Below are 17,221 nucleotides of genomic sequence, written 5' to 3' on the forward strand. Positions count from 1 at the left end.
TTTATAAAAAAATAATTCGATTGGTACAAAATTCTTAATGTTGTCTAATAGTGCCACTAGCGGTATGCAAACGTCGCGTTTGGCACTATAAGTCGGCGGATTGGGACGGTATGCGCGATTACTATGCGTCGGTCCCTTGGAAGGAACGTTGCTTCAGTGGGAATGACCCGACAGCTAGTGCCGCTGCTGTTGCTGGCGAGATCATGTTGGGAATGGAATACTACATTCCTAGCTCAGATCTCGTTAGTAGGAGTACGCGTAACCGTTGGTTCACTCGTGAATGTGCCGATGCTGTATCATCTAAGCAGGCGGCATATCGCAAGTGGATCAACGGCTGCATTAGCGGGGCATCTAACATTGACTCACTGAAAGCAAACTATAATAAAAATTCCAAGTCCTGTAGAAAGGCATACACGAGAGCGGATGCCCAGCGCATTGTACAGATTGGTCATGACCTTGTTTCGCATCCTAGGGCTCCCGTAGCTTCTGGCGTCTGACCAAGTCTGTGCAAAAAAAATTCTGACAACTCTGTGATCGATTATTGTAGTGCGCAGCCACCAACAATACCTTCATGTGGCCACACGAAGCCTGACATCAAAATCAGGCAACGTGATGTGCGTGCGGAGCTGCAATCACTTGATATACGGAAAGCTAGTGGTCCCGATGGAATACCAGCCACTGTGCTGAAGAAGTGCGCAGCGGAGCTGTCTCCTGTGTTAACGCGCCGGTTCCAACTTTCTCTCTCTTCGGGATGTGTGCCGGAGGCTTGGAGAAAAGCTAATGTGCAAGCGGTTCCCAAAAAAGGGATCGGTCTGACCCGGCAAATTATCGACCAATAGCTATCACCTCAGTACTTTGTAAGGTGATGGAACGGATTCTAAACAACCAACTGATCCATTACCTAGAAGATCACTGTCTAATTAATGATCGTCAGTACGGGTTTCGACCAAAACGGTCCACAGGTGATCTTCTAGCGTACGTAACGCACCTCTGGGGTGAAGCTATCGACAGGGTCTGGCACAGAAGTCTTCTCTCCAAGCTACCGGCATATGGTCTGCCTGCTCAGCACCTGCTATGCACCTGGATTTCCAGCTTCCTACACAAGCGTAGCCTTCGTGTTTTAGTAGATGGTTGCGCTTCACAATTCTATGTAGTGAATGCTGGGGTCCCCCAGGGATCTGTGCTATCTCCCACACTCTTTCTTTTGCATATTAATGATATGCTCTCTCTTGGGAACATACATTGCTATGCAGATGATAGTACAGTGCATGGTGGATACCACGGACGCGCAGTGGCTGGGCGGGCGGAAACTGAGGAGAGGCGGGAGAATCTTGTCATTGAACTCGATAGGACGTTAGAGCTCATCGCCAAATGGGGTTCTGATAATCTTGTTGAGTTTAATGCCAAGAAAACACAGGTATGCGCTCTCACGGCGAAAAAGTCAACATTTTCCCCTCTTCCCTCCCTCTGTGGTAAGCCGCTGGTGATGCAAAGCAAAATCACCATGCTGGGGATTGACGTTCGCTGCGACCTTAGTCCAAGGGATTACATCGAGGCTGTTATAAAAACAGCTTCACGGAAACTCGGAGTTCTGAATAAGGTGCGGCGTTTTTTCACGCCACAACAACTGTGCCTGCTGTACAAAACACAGGTACGGTCTTGCGTGGAATATTGCTCGCACCTTTGGGATGGCTCCGCTAAGTACCTACTTGAGGCCTTGGACCGGTTGCAGCGACGTACTGTACGCATTATTGACGACGTAAAGGTCACAAACACCCTTGAACCTTTACAATTGCGTCGTGAGATAGCAGCACTGAGCGCTTTCTATCGACTGTATCACGGCGAGTGCTCTGAGGAATTATTCTCTCTAATTCCTGCTTCCCCCTTCCTTCTTAAGTCCACGCGAGCTGGTTCTCGATGTCACCGCCTAACTGTGACATCAATTCCATCGCGCACAAAGAAATTCGGCAACTCCTTTCTTTGTCGCACTACCAAAAAATGGAATTCCTTACCAGCTCACGTGTTCCCCTCCTCTTACAACCCGGATTCCTTCAAACGAGGCGTGAAGAGGCATCTTGCGGGCCGGCAAGGCGAAGGCGGCTAGTGCAGAACGTTTTTCCCGTCTGTACTGGCCGTCGTCGCGTTTGGACTCTACTACCACTTACCATCAGGTGGAGTAGAGTCATATGCCATCCCGGGGCATATAAAAAAAAAAAAAAAATTATAAGAACTAAATTTTCTACCGGATTTCTGCTTAATGCGTCAACGTGTCGCATCCTATCACCAGGCCTAAACTCTATTTGTAAATCAAAATCTTGTATAATAAGCCACCATCGTGCTATACGGGGCACCAGATCCTTTTTTACAAGCGTAGTACGTAAGGCTGCGCAATCAGTATGACTTCAAGTGAGTAGTGAAAGTCACTACTTTTATCGGAATTTTAGGCGAGGAGTTGTACTGACTTACCTTGTTGAGCACACAAAGCTTTTAGAGGCTAATTTGGGTGCTCGCAACAAATATTAGAGCGGCCGGTATACTACGGACTACAGTGCTGTCGTCTGCCAACATTGAATGATGCTATTTTGCACATGTCATTAAAATACAGAAGAAGCAGAATAGGTGGCAGCTTTACGTTTAATTATATACTGTAACAAGGCGATTCAAAAGTCCCCTTTTTAAATGACATTTGTATCATATGTACTGTATTAGACTACGTATTTGACTTTCAAAGAAACCTAATATGGTAAAAATCAATTTCAATTGGTCACAGTCATTAATGATTTTTTCAACTTATCATATCATTGCCGATATGGCGTTGTTCATAAATCATCTTGAAGATTGACAATAAACCTAAGATTAACATTGATATCGATACAAACTCTTATGACAACACTTAATAATCATATTTTAATATTTTTTTAATATTATTTATTGGAACCCGCAACATTTATTAGAACAAATAAAATAACCACATAATAGATTGATAATATTACATTCCTGGAACTTGTGCACCGGTTCCCCTGACCTAAAATAATTAATTCTAATTTTTTTAAATTCTTTTGTTCGCGTGTTCTAAGCATTTTGCTTTCGTCAGCACATTTTTTTCTTAGTTTTTTTTGGCAGGTTTGCCAGGAAAAGCTGGTGAAGGCTTTCCTGTTAGCGAATAAGTTGCCAATACCCTGAAAAGAATATTGTTCCATGTTAATATGAATATTGACTTTGAAGTGGTGAACATGTCCAAAAATGTCACTTAAACCTACTTTCTTGAAAAGACATCTATCAAAAGTTTACGAGTGCCATTCGTATAAGATGTCCAGACCATGTTCTCGAGAAGTCTAGCTGGGACTGATGGATTTTCGTCTCCAATTAAAACCTAAAAGCATTAGGTTTATATTAATTATTAAATATATTCCATGTAAAACAAACTAAGGTGCCAAAAACCCATACCATTTCGTTATGTCTAATAATTAACATTAAAATAAACTACTTATATTATTAAGCAAGCAGTAATATTTTCCTCACAAAGTCAGTAGAAGTAGTTTGTTTTCTTTTAAGTTTGTAGGATTTTCGGCGGTATGATAATCGGTAATAGAGGATGTTTCTGGTTTTTTGTTTTCAGCTTTGGCTAAGTCATTCTATTTTAGCGCAAAGTTCTTTTATAATATTATCGTTCTCTTCATTTCCGGGCAAATACAAATCAAATTCAATATGAATTTCTTTGTCACACGTCATTATATGCTTGACATATTTTAAATGATTTTTTAGAGTTTTCATTCCAACGTTTGGATATACTTATTTTTGTGGGGTGCTTGTTTGAGGAAGTGGCAGTGGCCCTGGCTGCAAAAAAAAATAGTTTGAGATCATAAATTCGATTATTTCAAAAATATTTATCTTATATAGTTCTTGTCCCGTCTATACTTTCGTCTAATCCTTATTCAGATTTGTTATCGTGTCTGATTGATTATTATTATTATATATATTATATATATTATATATATAACTATATAAGATAAAGATTTTTGAAATAATCGAATTTATGATCTCAAACTATTTTTTTTTGCAGCCAGGGCCACTGCCACTTCCTCAAACATATATATATATATTATATATATATATATATATATATATATATATATATATATATATATATATATATATATATATATATATATATGCGCAAGCCTTATTTTTTTTTTATATATTTATATTTATTTTGCGCAGCGTCCATTTCAGATAATGTAGTCATTTTAACGGGAAATTAACTGCAATTTAAAATAAATAAATATTTCTTAATAAAAGCTCACTAAGAAACATTAAACGATTTTGTTTAGAAGTTACAGTTCAAATAAGCTTTCGATAGCAATTGTTAGCAGTTATTCAAAATACCATTCTTTTCAATTGTCCATTCCAGGTATAAAATATAAGGTACATGTATTCGTCTAAACTCGGCCGCTGAGCAATACTTTGTATAAAAACGCAACCTCAATAAACCTATTGTTTATTTTCGCAAAATAAATATAAATATATATAAAAAAAATAAGGCTTGCGCAGCGTCCATTTCAGATAATGTAGTCATTTTAACGGGAAATTAACTGCAATTTAAAATAAATAAATATTTCTTAATAAAAGCTCACTAAGAAACATTAAACGATTTTGTTTAGAAGTTACAGTTCAAATAAGCTTTCGATAGCAATTGTTAGCAGTTATTCAAAATACCATTCTTTTCAATTGTCCATTCCAGGTATAAAATATAAGGTACATGTATTCGGCTAAACTCGGCCGCTGAGCAATACTTTGTATAAAAAGGCAACCTCAATAAACCTATTGTTTATTTTCCACACCCTATTGGATGCTTTTTTCTAGAACGAATTAGATTTATATAGATTTTCTAGAACCTGAATATAATAGAATTTTTTAAACTAGTATTATACTAAAGTTGTACTAAGCAATATAAACGATTAAGTCCAAATACAGTTAAATAAAATCATTTTCTGAAATGTTTGTTAATATTAATATTTTATCTGAAAATATACATGTTTAACATAATATTTTCATAAAATCTATTACCAATAAATTTGAAGGCAAATATTTATTAGTTAAAAAAGAAAATTTAAACGGGTGGCCTAGCCTATAAGTTCATAATTATTTTATGTTATGTGGGTAATCGGAATGCCGAAGAGAATATAGATATCTGTTCAGCTAGTTCCTATTAAATTTTAAAGTCTATTTCTTAAATAATTTGCAAAATAAAATTAAAAATATGGCAACTTATTTCTATGTTTAAAAATACTCAATTAAATATCTTCACGGTCTAGTAAATCACTAATATAACATCAAATTTAAATAGATATTAGTTTGTTTTATAATACGTAATAAAGTGTTCTTAAAACATATATATATTTATATAAAGTTAACAACAATGTTTTAAGAACACGCTATTAACCGTAGGTGGAACGTTCGCTGTAAATCTTAGCAAGGTATCCACAACACTAGCTTGCTTAGTGTGGAGTCCACCGGAAATACAATTATGATGAGGTTATGATATCGTTTCAGCAAACAACTCAGCTATTGTATCAAGTGTGTAATATTTGCTGTAAATTTAACTATTTTTGATTTTTTAAGTATGTATACCTACATATATATATATGGACTTATAACAGATGTACTTAAATAATTAAAAAAACGATTTTCTGCGAAATCGTTAACAATATATTTTGTCATGCATTGATTGTGTGTAAAAAGTTAGTTCGTCGGGAAAGAAGACGTAAACCTTAACCGAAGTTTGTTAACGGGTAGGACCTTTGTATTATCAATTAGTAGCAATAGTAGTGTACGAGTGTTCATAGAATTAACTGTAATTAAATGGTCACGTAAAATGCATACTTTTAACTTAATTTATTAAGGCTTTTCCGAACATTTATTCTCATTACATCGTTGCCAATAATACGTGTACCTTACCGTAACAGCCTGTGAATGTCCCACTGCTGGGCTAAAGGCCTCCTCTCCTCTTTTTTGAGGAGAAGGTTTGGAGCTTATTCCACCACGCTGCTCCAATGCGGGTTGGTAGAACCTGTACCTTACTACCGATTATATATTATTATGTTATACTGATTCCGATAAGATATTTCTTGTCGAGTTGTAATTTATACCTCATTTAATAAGAGAGAGATTTAAATGCTTAGTTTACCGAGCGTGGAATTCTGATTACTAAATAGTCTTTGACAAAATGTATTGAAAAGCTGTAACATTCATTTCTATATTAAAGGTGTCATAAAGGCCTATTAAGACAAAAAAATGCCGTCATGTTTATGGTTTAATATTTTTATTACTTATAATAAATATTGTGAACTTTTGCTAGTGTCGTTGTTATATTCTAATAATATTTTACTTCAGTTATTATAAGATATAAATCATTTGAGAAATGCATCGGTTGCCTATTGTCTCATGTGTAACGAAATGTTTTGTTTGATATTTATTGGGGGACAAATGTCGGGTACTTGGGTATCCATAGTTCAATAGAAGCCACTGTAGCCATTTTATCTTTACCTGCGTACTCACACGCATCGCACCTAACCTCTACTGTTCAGTTAATTTTTGTACAGCATCGTGTTAGGAAGAAATTGCATATTACATTTTATTATACTAGATAGATATTGACTACGCCGTGTAGATTTAAAATTAATTGAACATGGATCAAAAGTTATGGCTTCTTGCCGAATGGATAGACGAACCAAATATATTTTCTAATTACGTCGTCGTTAGCAATCACTGTTTAATGAAACACGAGAAAGATCTTCATACTGGGAAAGTGGTTTTACTTCGTGACAAGCGTAACAATAGTGCACGCAAGGCGCGAATTCTTCGGTTTTCTGGTGAGTCACTTTCGTTATTTAAATGTTAATTCTCAATGGAAAATATTGTAATTGTTAACTGTAGATAGTGGGTATTACTTTTATTTTAGATTGATGATTATTCTTTTATAATTATCAGTAAATCCCTGAAGTTTCACTTAATATACATTTAATAGTGACTTAAATGGGCGGAAGAAAAAATTATTTCATACATGTCTTCCGATCTACGATGCTGTAGCTCAGTTGTCCGTCATCTACGTCGTTGTTAAATTTGCAATTATTTTTTTAAAAAAATCTGTCTGTTCGTCTGTTTGTCCAGTTTAATTTTTGAAACGGCTACATTACAAATTGACTGTACCCAAATCAGTTAAGCCGTTTCTAAGATTAGCGCGCACAAGCAGACCAAAATTCTAACAATCATTGATTTGGGTTTTATTGCGTTGATAAAGGCCCACGATAAAAGTTTTACTCAAATATCTTCCATGTACAGACAGTGATCAGTTACATTTTTATCATATGTATAGGTATAGATTATTTGATTTTCAACTACCGACATGCTCTATAGGTAAAGAGAGGTAAGTACCTCCTTTTTTCATAATTATAAAGAGAGATAAAATATATCGAATGAATTTTTATGTTCATATATGTATTTTTAGGAATCAAGATGAAACTAGGTTTTTTAAAGAGATAAATCGAAACAACTATTCAACAATAAAGTAAACGTATATCGACACGTACAATTTACACACAAAAATAGAACAAAGGAATCAAAACTGAGCAACTGTAATATTATTTTTGAGATATCCGCCACAACCGAGGGTCCAAGCAGAAGTGTCGTAGCGCCAGCCTGGCCGGACGATGAGCTCGGCAGGGCCAGTGCCCACCACGATGATTATCATGTGATCAAGTCGAGCCGCTAGGCCACGCCAGGAAGACATTCCTAACAATATATATTATTATATCTTTTTCTCATATAATTAAATGTAAATTTTCAGATAACAAACATTATCTCAAAAGTTTGAAAGGGATATTGGAAAGACAAGACCATAAGGTGAAAACTGTTCTTTCAAACTGTGTGAATACTATAACAGAGAAAGCGGATCCAATGGTGAGTCTAAGATTAATCATTTTTCACAGATAATAATTATTTATGTAGGTAGTTATTATTCTCCGTCAATTTGTATTTATTTACAGTAATTATAAAACTATTTGCTCATACTACATACATTATCCTCTTTAGGCGTAAGCCAAGATTGTAGATACTACAGACCGCGGCCATGAATTTGGCCCGTCCGTTTGTTTAATTTATATTGTTTGAAGAAAAAATATTTTACGTAATTTTATATACATATAAATCAAACGAAACTTTGCGATTATAAAAACGAAGCGATTATAAAAATACTATCTTACCTTACCTTACTTATACTATACTAGATTCGCCTTTCGGACGTCGTTGAGCGAGGTTGTGTTTCTTAGTGCGATAAGATTGTTCGAATTGGCGAATTTTAACATCTGGCGTTGTAAACTGGTTTTGTTATCTCTAATGCGACACATCTGGACATTCTTGCTTGCTTCTAGTTTGGTGGTCTTTTTTTTGTTATAGTTGTTTTTTTTTTATAGAATAGGAAGGCGGAGGAGCATATGGGCCACCTGATGGTAAGTGGTCACCAAACGCCATTAGACATTGGTATTGTAAGAAATGTCAACCATCGCTTACATAGCTAATGCGCCACCAACCTTGGGAACTAAGATTTTATGTCCCTTGTGCCTGTAATTACACTGGCTCACTCACCCTTCAAACCGGAACACAACAATATCAAGTATTGCTGTTTTGCGGTAGAATATCTGATGAGTGGGTATTACCTACCCAGACGAGCTTGCACAAAGCCCTACCACCAGTATTTGTTCTACAATTGGTCATAACATCAATTATGACTGTAATAAAGCAACGAGATATATAAGTTTATAAAAAGTTAGTATAGATTTTTTTTTCGCTGGAAAAACGCATTTACGCGTTTCCCCCACATGAAGTGCGATGCGGCCACTTTCTTATGAAAGTAAAATCAGGAAGCCTTGTATGTATATAATGCAATAGGTAAATTCTGAAACGCAGTGGAATAATATGGTAGAATAGGCTCAAGGTGAAGAAGATCTTTGAAAATGTTAAATATGGCTTATAAGAACCGACTGATATTTTACTTTTATAAATACTTACCTAACATTTTTCGTCGAGTTATTACACATTGAAATAAATAAATCTTAACAAAAGACTAAGTGTTCGAGATATACGATTATTAGGAATACAAGATTAGCGTTAACGATTTAACAATTATGCAATTAGTTATTGATGTGTCGCCGCATAAATAAAGTCGATTACATTATCAGCTGTCTAATCCGCATGAGTAATCTGAAAGGGAATGAGATCATGTTCAAGGATCTTGTCCGACTTAAAAAAAATAACATGAAATAATTTATAGAATTATTCTAGATATAGAATAATTGTTCTCAACAATTTATTCTATATCTAGAAAATATTTTTTATCAACAATCTACTTGTGAAATATTTTTATGGTAGGGGAAGGTAGCACAAAACGTTAAAGTTTATAGTATAATAAAAACGACTATCTAACAAATACACATTTTAATTTTATATGTATGTATTTAACTATAAAACTAAAAACAAACTTTAAAACAAATGATGAAAAAATAAGAAATACCTAATAATTATTTTTTGACTCGCTTTGCCCCATATGCCCAGAGGTTATATAATACATATATACGATCAATCAGTTTATTACGCTAATAAACCTTTTTAATTAGATAAATTTAAATTGACATTTTAAAATCTTCAATAACTAAACAAAGTTCACTTACTAATATAATATAATCAGTCTCTTCGTAGGATTGACATGAAAGTAACCCTACCCGCTTGGCCCAACCGGTAACCTACAAATTAAAACTAAATGGGCAACTATTTTCAAAAAAAAAAAAAAAATATATATATATATACAGTGAATTACTATTTAATAATCATAGAATAATAATAGACATCCAGCATACGCAGTTTTCGACTATACGTTTTTTAATAATTTTCAAATATTTTAGTGAAAATGAAATTAAAAAGTTTTTTGTTTTACCTTGAAAACTTCTAACGCTTGGCGAGCCAGCCAACTGACGATGATTGGTCGGTCGCCGACGTACAGTACTGCATTCAAACATTTACAATTATGTCAATAGGTTACGGTTAAAAGTGGTATATCCGCTTTGGGCTACCTTCCCCTATATATTACGTATTCCCTTTTGGCAATTCATTTTTAAGAAATAATAAAATTAAAAAAACTCTAAAAAAAATCCATTCCATGCCATTTAAGTCATATATTACAAAGTTTTCAGCTGCAAATCAATCATTACCCATGCCAAGCCAGAGCGCATCAAGTATGATAAGTCATATTGACGATGAAATTAATTCCACTGACAGCGATACCGACCAAGAGGTAACATTTGCAGTCAATGTAAAATTGAATATGAAATTCATTCTTATAAAATAATAAACTTAAAAAAAATCTAAAAGAAATTTATATAATTAACTTTTTTTACAGATGAATCTCGATTTTACTACAGCCACGATTAATTATAACCAAAACAATCGCGCAGAGGCGATAATTAATGGCCAAATAAGACGATTATTGAACGACAAATCTATAATACGTAACCGTAGATTAGTTGTCAGCTATACTCCTATACCCGATAGGAACGTTCAGAATCTTAAACTGACATTCGATCAAGGAACGCAGACCGATCCTGTTCTCGATTATCCTTCAATTGTCAATTTAGAAGAACTGGAAACGGCATTAAAACGCTTGTACCAGCAGGTCCTAGTCTTGTTATCTAATGTTGAAATAAATGAAAGTCGATCAATAATGGATAGGACATCTGAAGATCGAGGACTAGATGAGAATGAAGAGATTTTAGCAGTAGAAGAACCGACCGTTGTTCTTCAAAATACGTCAAGTGTTGAGCTCGAAATGGATGAGATGGCTGGTGGCTTAAAAATACGTAGAGTATCAGCGCAGACTACTAACGCATGTTTGCCATTGTCGGTTAACAATGTTGATATGGTTTGTATGTTTATATATTATTCATGTGTATACATAAGTAGTTAAGTATATAAAATTTAATTACCTCTAAAGTTCGACGTAAACTTGACCTAATGATCCAAATCGACTTTAACATTAGCACAGAATATATAATGTATCTCTCTATTCTTTCACTGGCGTCCAATGGGTAAAAGTAATTTACTGAAAGAGACCAGGTACAGATCTAAAGTCTTTGTGCTTTCCGAGGCAAGGGTGTTAAAACTGCTAACTTCGGAAGTCCGAGCTGCTACTGACAATTTCTTTAAAAAAATCCAGCAACATTATTATTGGTCCATCCGGGATCTTTATATATGTGCTTCCACAACTTAAAGGCTGCAAACATATTTATATTACATAGGACTCATAATCAACTGAATTATAGAATTTCTATGGTCCTAATTTGATTTCAAAATTATTAAATAAAAACAAATTGCATTAGACTAAAGTTATTTTTTATTATGAATTACGATACAAAATATTTAATAAATTATTATATTCGATTATTTTAAAGACAGCAATTATATTTATTCTATGGTCTATTTTGTATGTGGCGCTGTAATGAGGTGCTGACTATATAATACCTTAATCACCTTTTTATAGGGAAAAGATCAATCAATAAATAAAAGCCATTATTGATTAATATAAATTCTAACATAAATAAGTGAATAATGAAAAAAATTAACAACTACCTACTTATACTGACAGCGAAATCAATATAATTATTAAAGTATTTTTAATTCGTAGGTTTCAATTGGAAACGGCAATGTCACCGTGCCTGCCAGACTAATGACAGAAATCGATTGGACTTCCCACACCTCAGCGACGAGACGATTGTTGCAAGCCGTCTTTCCTAGAAGGTAATTACTAATTCCGGTTAACATTTAAACAGAAATTAATCAAATGCATTATTTCTTACATTGTCCTTGTATTATGCTCCGTTTTAATTATTTTTAGTGAAATTAAAATATATTTAAAAAAATATATAGATTAATTAATAACGTATAAATAACCGAGATTAATATTTGAAAGCATTTTCCATTTAGATTAAGCCTAATAAAATATGGTACGTAAACGAATTGCCTCGGTGGTCAAGTTCGTTTAATCCGCTGCTGATCCCGACGTCCCAGGGTAGACAATGACTGACAAACTAGCAATGTACAGTTTTTTTAATCCGATCCTATACGGGGAAAAATATAACGATTTGAGACGATACTTAAGTCAATCGTCGATTTGCGATTACCTATCTACAGAATAAATAAATGTACCTTGAGATGTAAAAACATTATTCGAAACAGATTATACATCAATTTAAAAAATGTCCCTAATAAACGAAGTTGATACTTATACACGTTTAAATATTCAAGATGTAGGATACTATTAGAGTCACTTGCCTAAAACTGAAATCTGCGGCACCAAATGTTAAAATAAAGGACTATGTCTTAATACATTAAGTATCTTTGAAAATATTAATAAAAATGATTAAATTAAAAATAAACCTTTATAGAATTCTAGCTACTCATTCCTTAACTGGAAAGCAGTCACCAGCGTTTGCGAATAAACCACCGAAAAAGCAATTGGACCCCAAATTAGTAGACGATATTGTCAACACCGTCGCTGAAAGGTGCAATGTTCCTAAAAGGATTGTTAGGTTGGTATTCATATTTTAATCCCATAAATTTCGTACCTTTTAACTTTTAAATTTTTAGATATTTTATTGAGAAAATAAAATATATTTGTATTATACCATCTAACAAAAAATCAGATAACATAAAACTAATTATTAACAGTAATTAAGCAAATGACAAAATATGTTTTTGTAGTCCGGAGACTAAGTGTTAATAAAATTACAGGAGCTCCATTACGACGAAATGTTCGGACGAAGCAAAGTTATATAGAAATCGTCAACGGTACAGAAAAAAGCGCGAACAACAAAACCGAGAGAACGTCCCGCCATCTTCTGCGACATCGGACGAATCCACCACTGTTTGAGATTAAGGAGACAAAGATCTAAAATCAATTTTTACCATTTATTCAATTATATATTATTCAATTGAAAATATGTAATTACTATTAAATAATATATATTTTATAGCTTTTTTTTGACCAAATAATGAATCAAGTATTTCTTAATAAAATCTAAGAAACACAAGAAACAGTAATCGACTATCGACAAACTATATCGATTACTGTTTATCGATTCGATTTTGTTTAGGTTATAGTTCAAATAAGCTTCCGATAGCAATTGTCAGCAGCTATTCAAAATACCATTCTTTTCAATTGTCCTTTCCAGGTATAAAATATAAGGTTTTCGGCTAAACTCTTAATATTTCTATCTGTATCTTTTCAATCTAGTAAGTATATTAAAGTTGTACTAAATAATATAACTGATTGAGTCCAAACATACAAATTTCATTATTTAGTAATAATATTTTGTCTCAAAAAATTCATGTTTAATATAATATTTGCATAAAATCAATTAAGAAATTTGAACGTAAACATTTTTTATTAAAAAAAAATATTTAAGCGGGCGGCATAGCTGATACATTCATGATTAGTTTATGTTATGTAGGTACGATAACCCACATAACATAATTTAGGATAGAATACTGTAAGTCTGTTCAGCTAGAGTTCCCATTACATTTTAGTCTATTTTTCAAATAATTTGCAAAAAAAATTAATGGGGTCTCATTACTTACCACTCTTTTTTAATCCCTGTACATATTTCTATATTTAAACATAGTGAATTAAATCTTTTCACGGTCTAGTAAATCACTAATATAACATCTAATTTAAATAAATTTGTTTGCTTTATAATAAATACAAATTATATAAATAAATATTAAGTCATCTCGCATGAGTACATATAAAATTTGCGAGGCGAAAAGGTTTTCTACGGAAAGGATAACGGAACTTTGAAATCGAATCAATATAAGTGTAGCAGTACGCATAGCAACAAGAATACACACGCCACGCATGCCTCATTATACAACGTCATCGTTTGAAACAATGAATAGTTCTGAAAAGACGTAGTATGACGTAATGTCAAGCTCTTAAAAGAGCTATTTTATATTCATATAATAATCTTCGCTTCAATTGGCTTCACTTCTTCAACGAAAACAACTCAACTTGCTGACTTCTTGAAACACGTCTTACTCCAGCGCTTAATTCCCCACTACCGACGATGCGCGGCTGATTTTACAAATAATCGTTTTACAGCGGCGTCGCGTTCAGTCAGTTCGAGCGGCGCAAACAGTTATTAATTTTATAATAAACCAAACATTTTAGGTCTGTCCTAAATACATATGAAAGTAAAAAATAAAATATAAAATAATATGAGGAAATAGTTGAGGATCTCCTTAGCTATTTTCAAGATGCTTAAATAAATAAATAATATTTTAAATAACATTAAACACTATATAAATAAATAAATTCTCACCGATATTGCCAATTTAGTGCCTCAGTTACTCTTGCAAGAATGTCACTTAAACCTAGATAGGTAATGTTATGTACATATATAGTTATATGGGCGCTGGACCGTGCTGCCATCTGGTTTCATTGTAAGTAATAAATTAAACCAAATTTTTATATATATTTGTAAAGCGCTATCTAATTCAGAACTTAAACAACACAGGAAATATTATTAACAACTTTTTGCTATAAAGTGAATAAAAAGTGGAATAATAAATTATAATTCATAATTTAAAGAACTTTCTCATTAAAATAATTTTGGTATGATCAATGAATTAAGCAAGTCACTAACATTTTGTACTTACGGTGTTAACACTATGATTTCCTTATAGATTATTATAAGTAACGAATTAAATTAAATAAGATTTAATAGATATTTTGGGTATGTTTTATGATTATCTAATATTGTTTTAATAATTTTGAAATGTAAATATGATTTATTTTTGTCACGACTGTGTAAACTCGATATTTCCGGTGCATGTTTTTATTATAGTAAGTAATAAATAATTAAGCTAATTGAAATATATTTCGACTTTTAATTAAGATTAAAAATAATTTAATATTGTTTTTATAATTATAAAACGTTAATATTAATTATATTTGTAATAAAGTACATATGGTATTTTTATTGCTAAAAATAAACATGTCGTAATTTAGTTATTTAAAAAGTAAGGATTTGCTGGCTGCTGGCATTCTTTTGACGATTGTTGTACTGAGTAGTTGATCAAAAATATAATTAAGTTCATTTATATCATATTGTTTCATTATTATGGATCCTGGGGATAATTCTGGCGAGTCGCTGACATACGCTATCACTCTACGTAGATGGACGAAAATTTGCAACCCGATTAAAAAATCAACTCGCTCGAGGGGCTGTTTCTTAACCAGCAGACGATCCCATTGTTTCGAAATCAGGTAAATAAGCTGGCTTTACTTTCGGCTCCTTTCTGTTATTTTCTTTTGTTTCATATTGAATGAAATTTTGTTTCACAGCGGCTTAAGGTACCAAGAACTTGCATTTATAAAAAATAATGTTTTTTAGCCTTCAGGTTTCCTATCTTCTTTCTTTGTCCAGTACCCTAAAAGGGATCATAAAAATTAGGACTAAGTTATTGATTATCTTTGAAACAATTAATGTTTAAGCACTTTACTGCTGTATTATTTTAGACTTATCTTATACATTTTCTGGACAATAAGAAGTCTTTAAAATCCTAATATCATGAATAAAATGTATTAAAGTTGTAAAATGTTACTATTTCTAAAATATATTTTTTTCATCTTCAATCGCTTTTGTTAGTTTAAGGAGATAATCTTAAAACAGGGTTAGGAGGTTTTAAACATTATTAAATAAAATTAAGATTTTGTAATTGAATGAAAACTTATCTTACCAATCGGATACCTATCGATTCCTTATTATTATTATCCACATATTTAACCCAGTAATCTTCATACACAATACAACTACTCATGTTGTCTTTGAAGAGGGTTGCTACGTTTTCTTACATGTAGGTAGATACGTTTATTTTGATAAATTAAATTACGTCAAAACGTAAATTAACATACTTTTTTGACATCATAAAATAATGTAATAATAATATGAATGTTGAGTTATTATACGTGTATAATATGTGTGTATGTCAGTATTAATAAACTACCCCACAAGCTCATTCGTTTGTCTCCGTTACCATGGCAACGATACTATAAATACCGACCCGAGCAGCTACTGGTCATTAAATTGACAGTCATGCGAGAATGACAAAATTAATATGCAGTAGTATAACTAGTGGTCATTAAATTGACAGTCATGCATGAATGACAAAATTAATAAGCAGTAGTATAGCTACTGGTCATTAAATTGACAGTCATGAAAGAATGACAAAGTTAATATGCAGTAGTATTAATAAACAGTGGTATATAGCCACGGTCAATAAGTTGACATATCATCAGACGTCAAACATAGTTAACAATTATAGTTAAAATACATTTATCAGTTTCAGGTTCTAAATGATGAGCTCTCAATTAACATTGGATAAATTTGATTGTGAAGGAGAGCCTACTTCGGTAGGGGCAAGATGGGAGCGCTGGAAGAGGACACTGCTTATTTATCTCGATGCTGCTGGTATCGAGACGAATGAAAAGAAACGAGCGTCCTTACTACATTTTGGAGGAATTGAGCTACAAGAAATATTTTATAACATACCAGGAGCAAATTTTTCACCAGATGATGGAGTTGATGTTTTTGAAGTGGCTATAGCTAAACTTGATACATTCTTTCTACCAAAACAAAGTAAGGTGTATGAACGTCATATTTTCCGATTAATAAAGCAGGAAACAAATGAGAAATTTGAAATTTTTTTGGTACGGCTGAGAAAACAAGTCGATAAGTGTCAGTTTAAAGATAAAGAAGACCAAATAATTGATCAAATAACCGAAAAATGTTCCTCAAAAGAGCTCAGGAAGAAAATACTACAAAATGGAGATACATTCTCATTAACAAACATAATAGCCGAAGCGAATACTCTTCAGGCTGTGCTGTCTCAACCATTAAGGAGGATACCTATACCACTTGAAGAAAAGGTTGAGAGGAAAATTCAGGAACTCATAGAGAGAGACATTATTGAAGAGGTTCAAAGGTCTTCGAGATGGGTATCTCCAATAGTGCCGGTCTTCAAAACTACTGGAGAAATTAGGCTTTGCGTAGACATGAGACGGGCTACTAAAACCATATTACGTGAAAATCATCCATTACCCACTATGGACAAACGG

The 17,221-nt window shown here is 33.2% G+C and overlaps 2 protein-coding genes across 2 annotated transcripts in view; both read left to right on the forward strand.

Moving 5' to 3' along the window:
* Nucleotides 1–17,221, forward strand: part of LOC126772072 (uncharacterized) — a 155,472-nt gene that overhangs the window by 52,342 nt on the left and 85,909 nt on the right. The window lies entirely within an intron of this gene.
* Nucleotides 6,458–12,991, forward strand: LOC126771990 (uncharacterized). The gene is made up of 7 exons (XM_050492193.1): nt 6,458–6,872; nt 7,847–7,959; nt 10,238–10,345; nt 10,451–10,969; nt 11,732–11,844; nt 12,492–12,635; nt 12,838–12,991. The coding sequence occupies exons 1-7, from the start codon at nt 6,689–6,691 to the stop codon at nt 12,974–12,976; spliced, it is 1,320 nt and encodes a 439-aa protein (XP_050348150.1). The 5' UTR covers nt 6,458–6,688; the 3' UTR covers nt 12,977–12,991.

This window comes from Nymphalis io, chromosome 11 (assembly GCF_905147045.1).
Source record: "Nymphalis io chromosome 11, ilAglIoxx1.1, whole genome shotgun sequence".
Taxonomy (NCBI): Eukaryota; Metazoa; Arthropoda; class Insecta; order Lepidoptera; family Nymphalidae; genus Nymphalis; species Nymphalis io.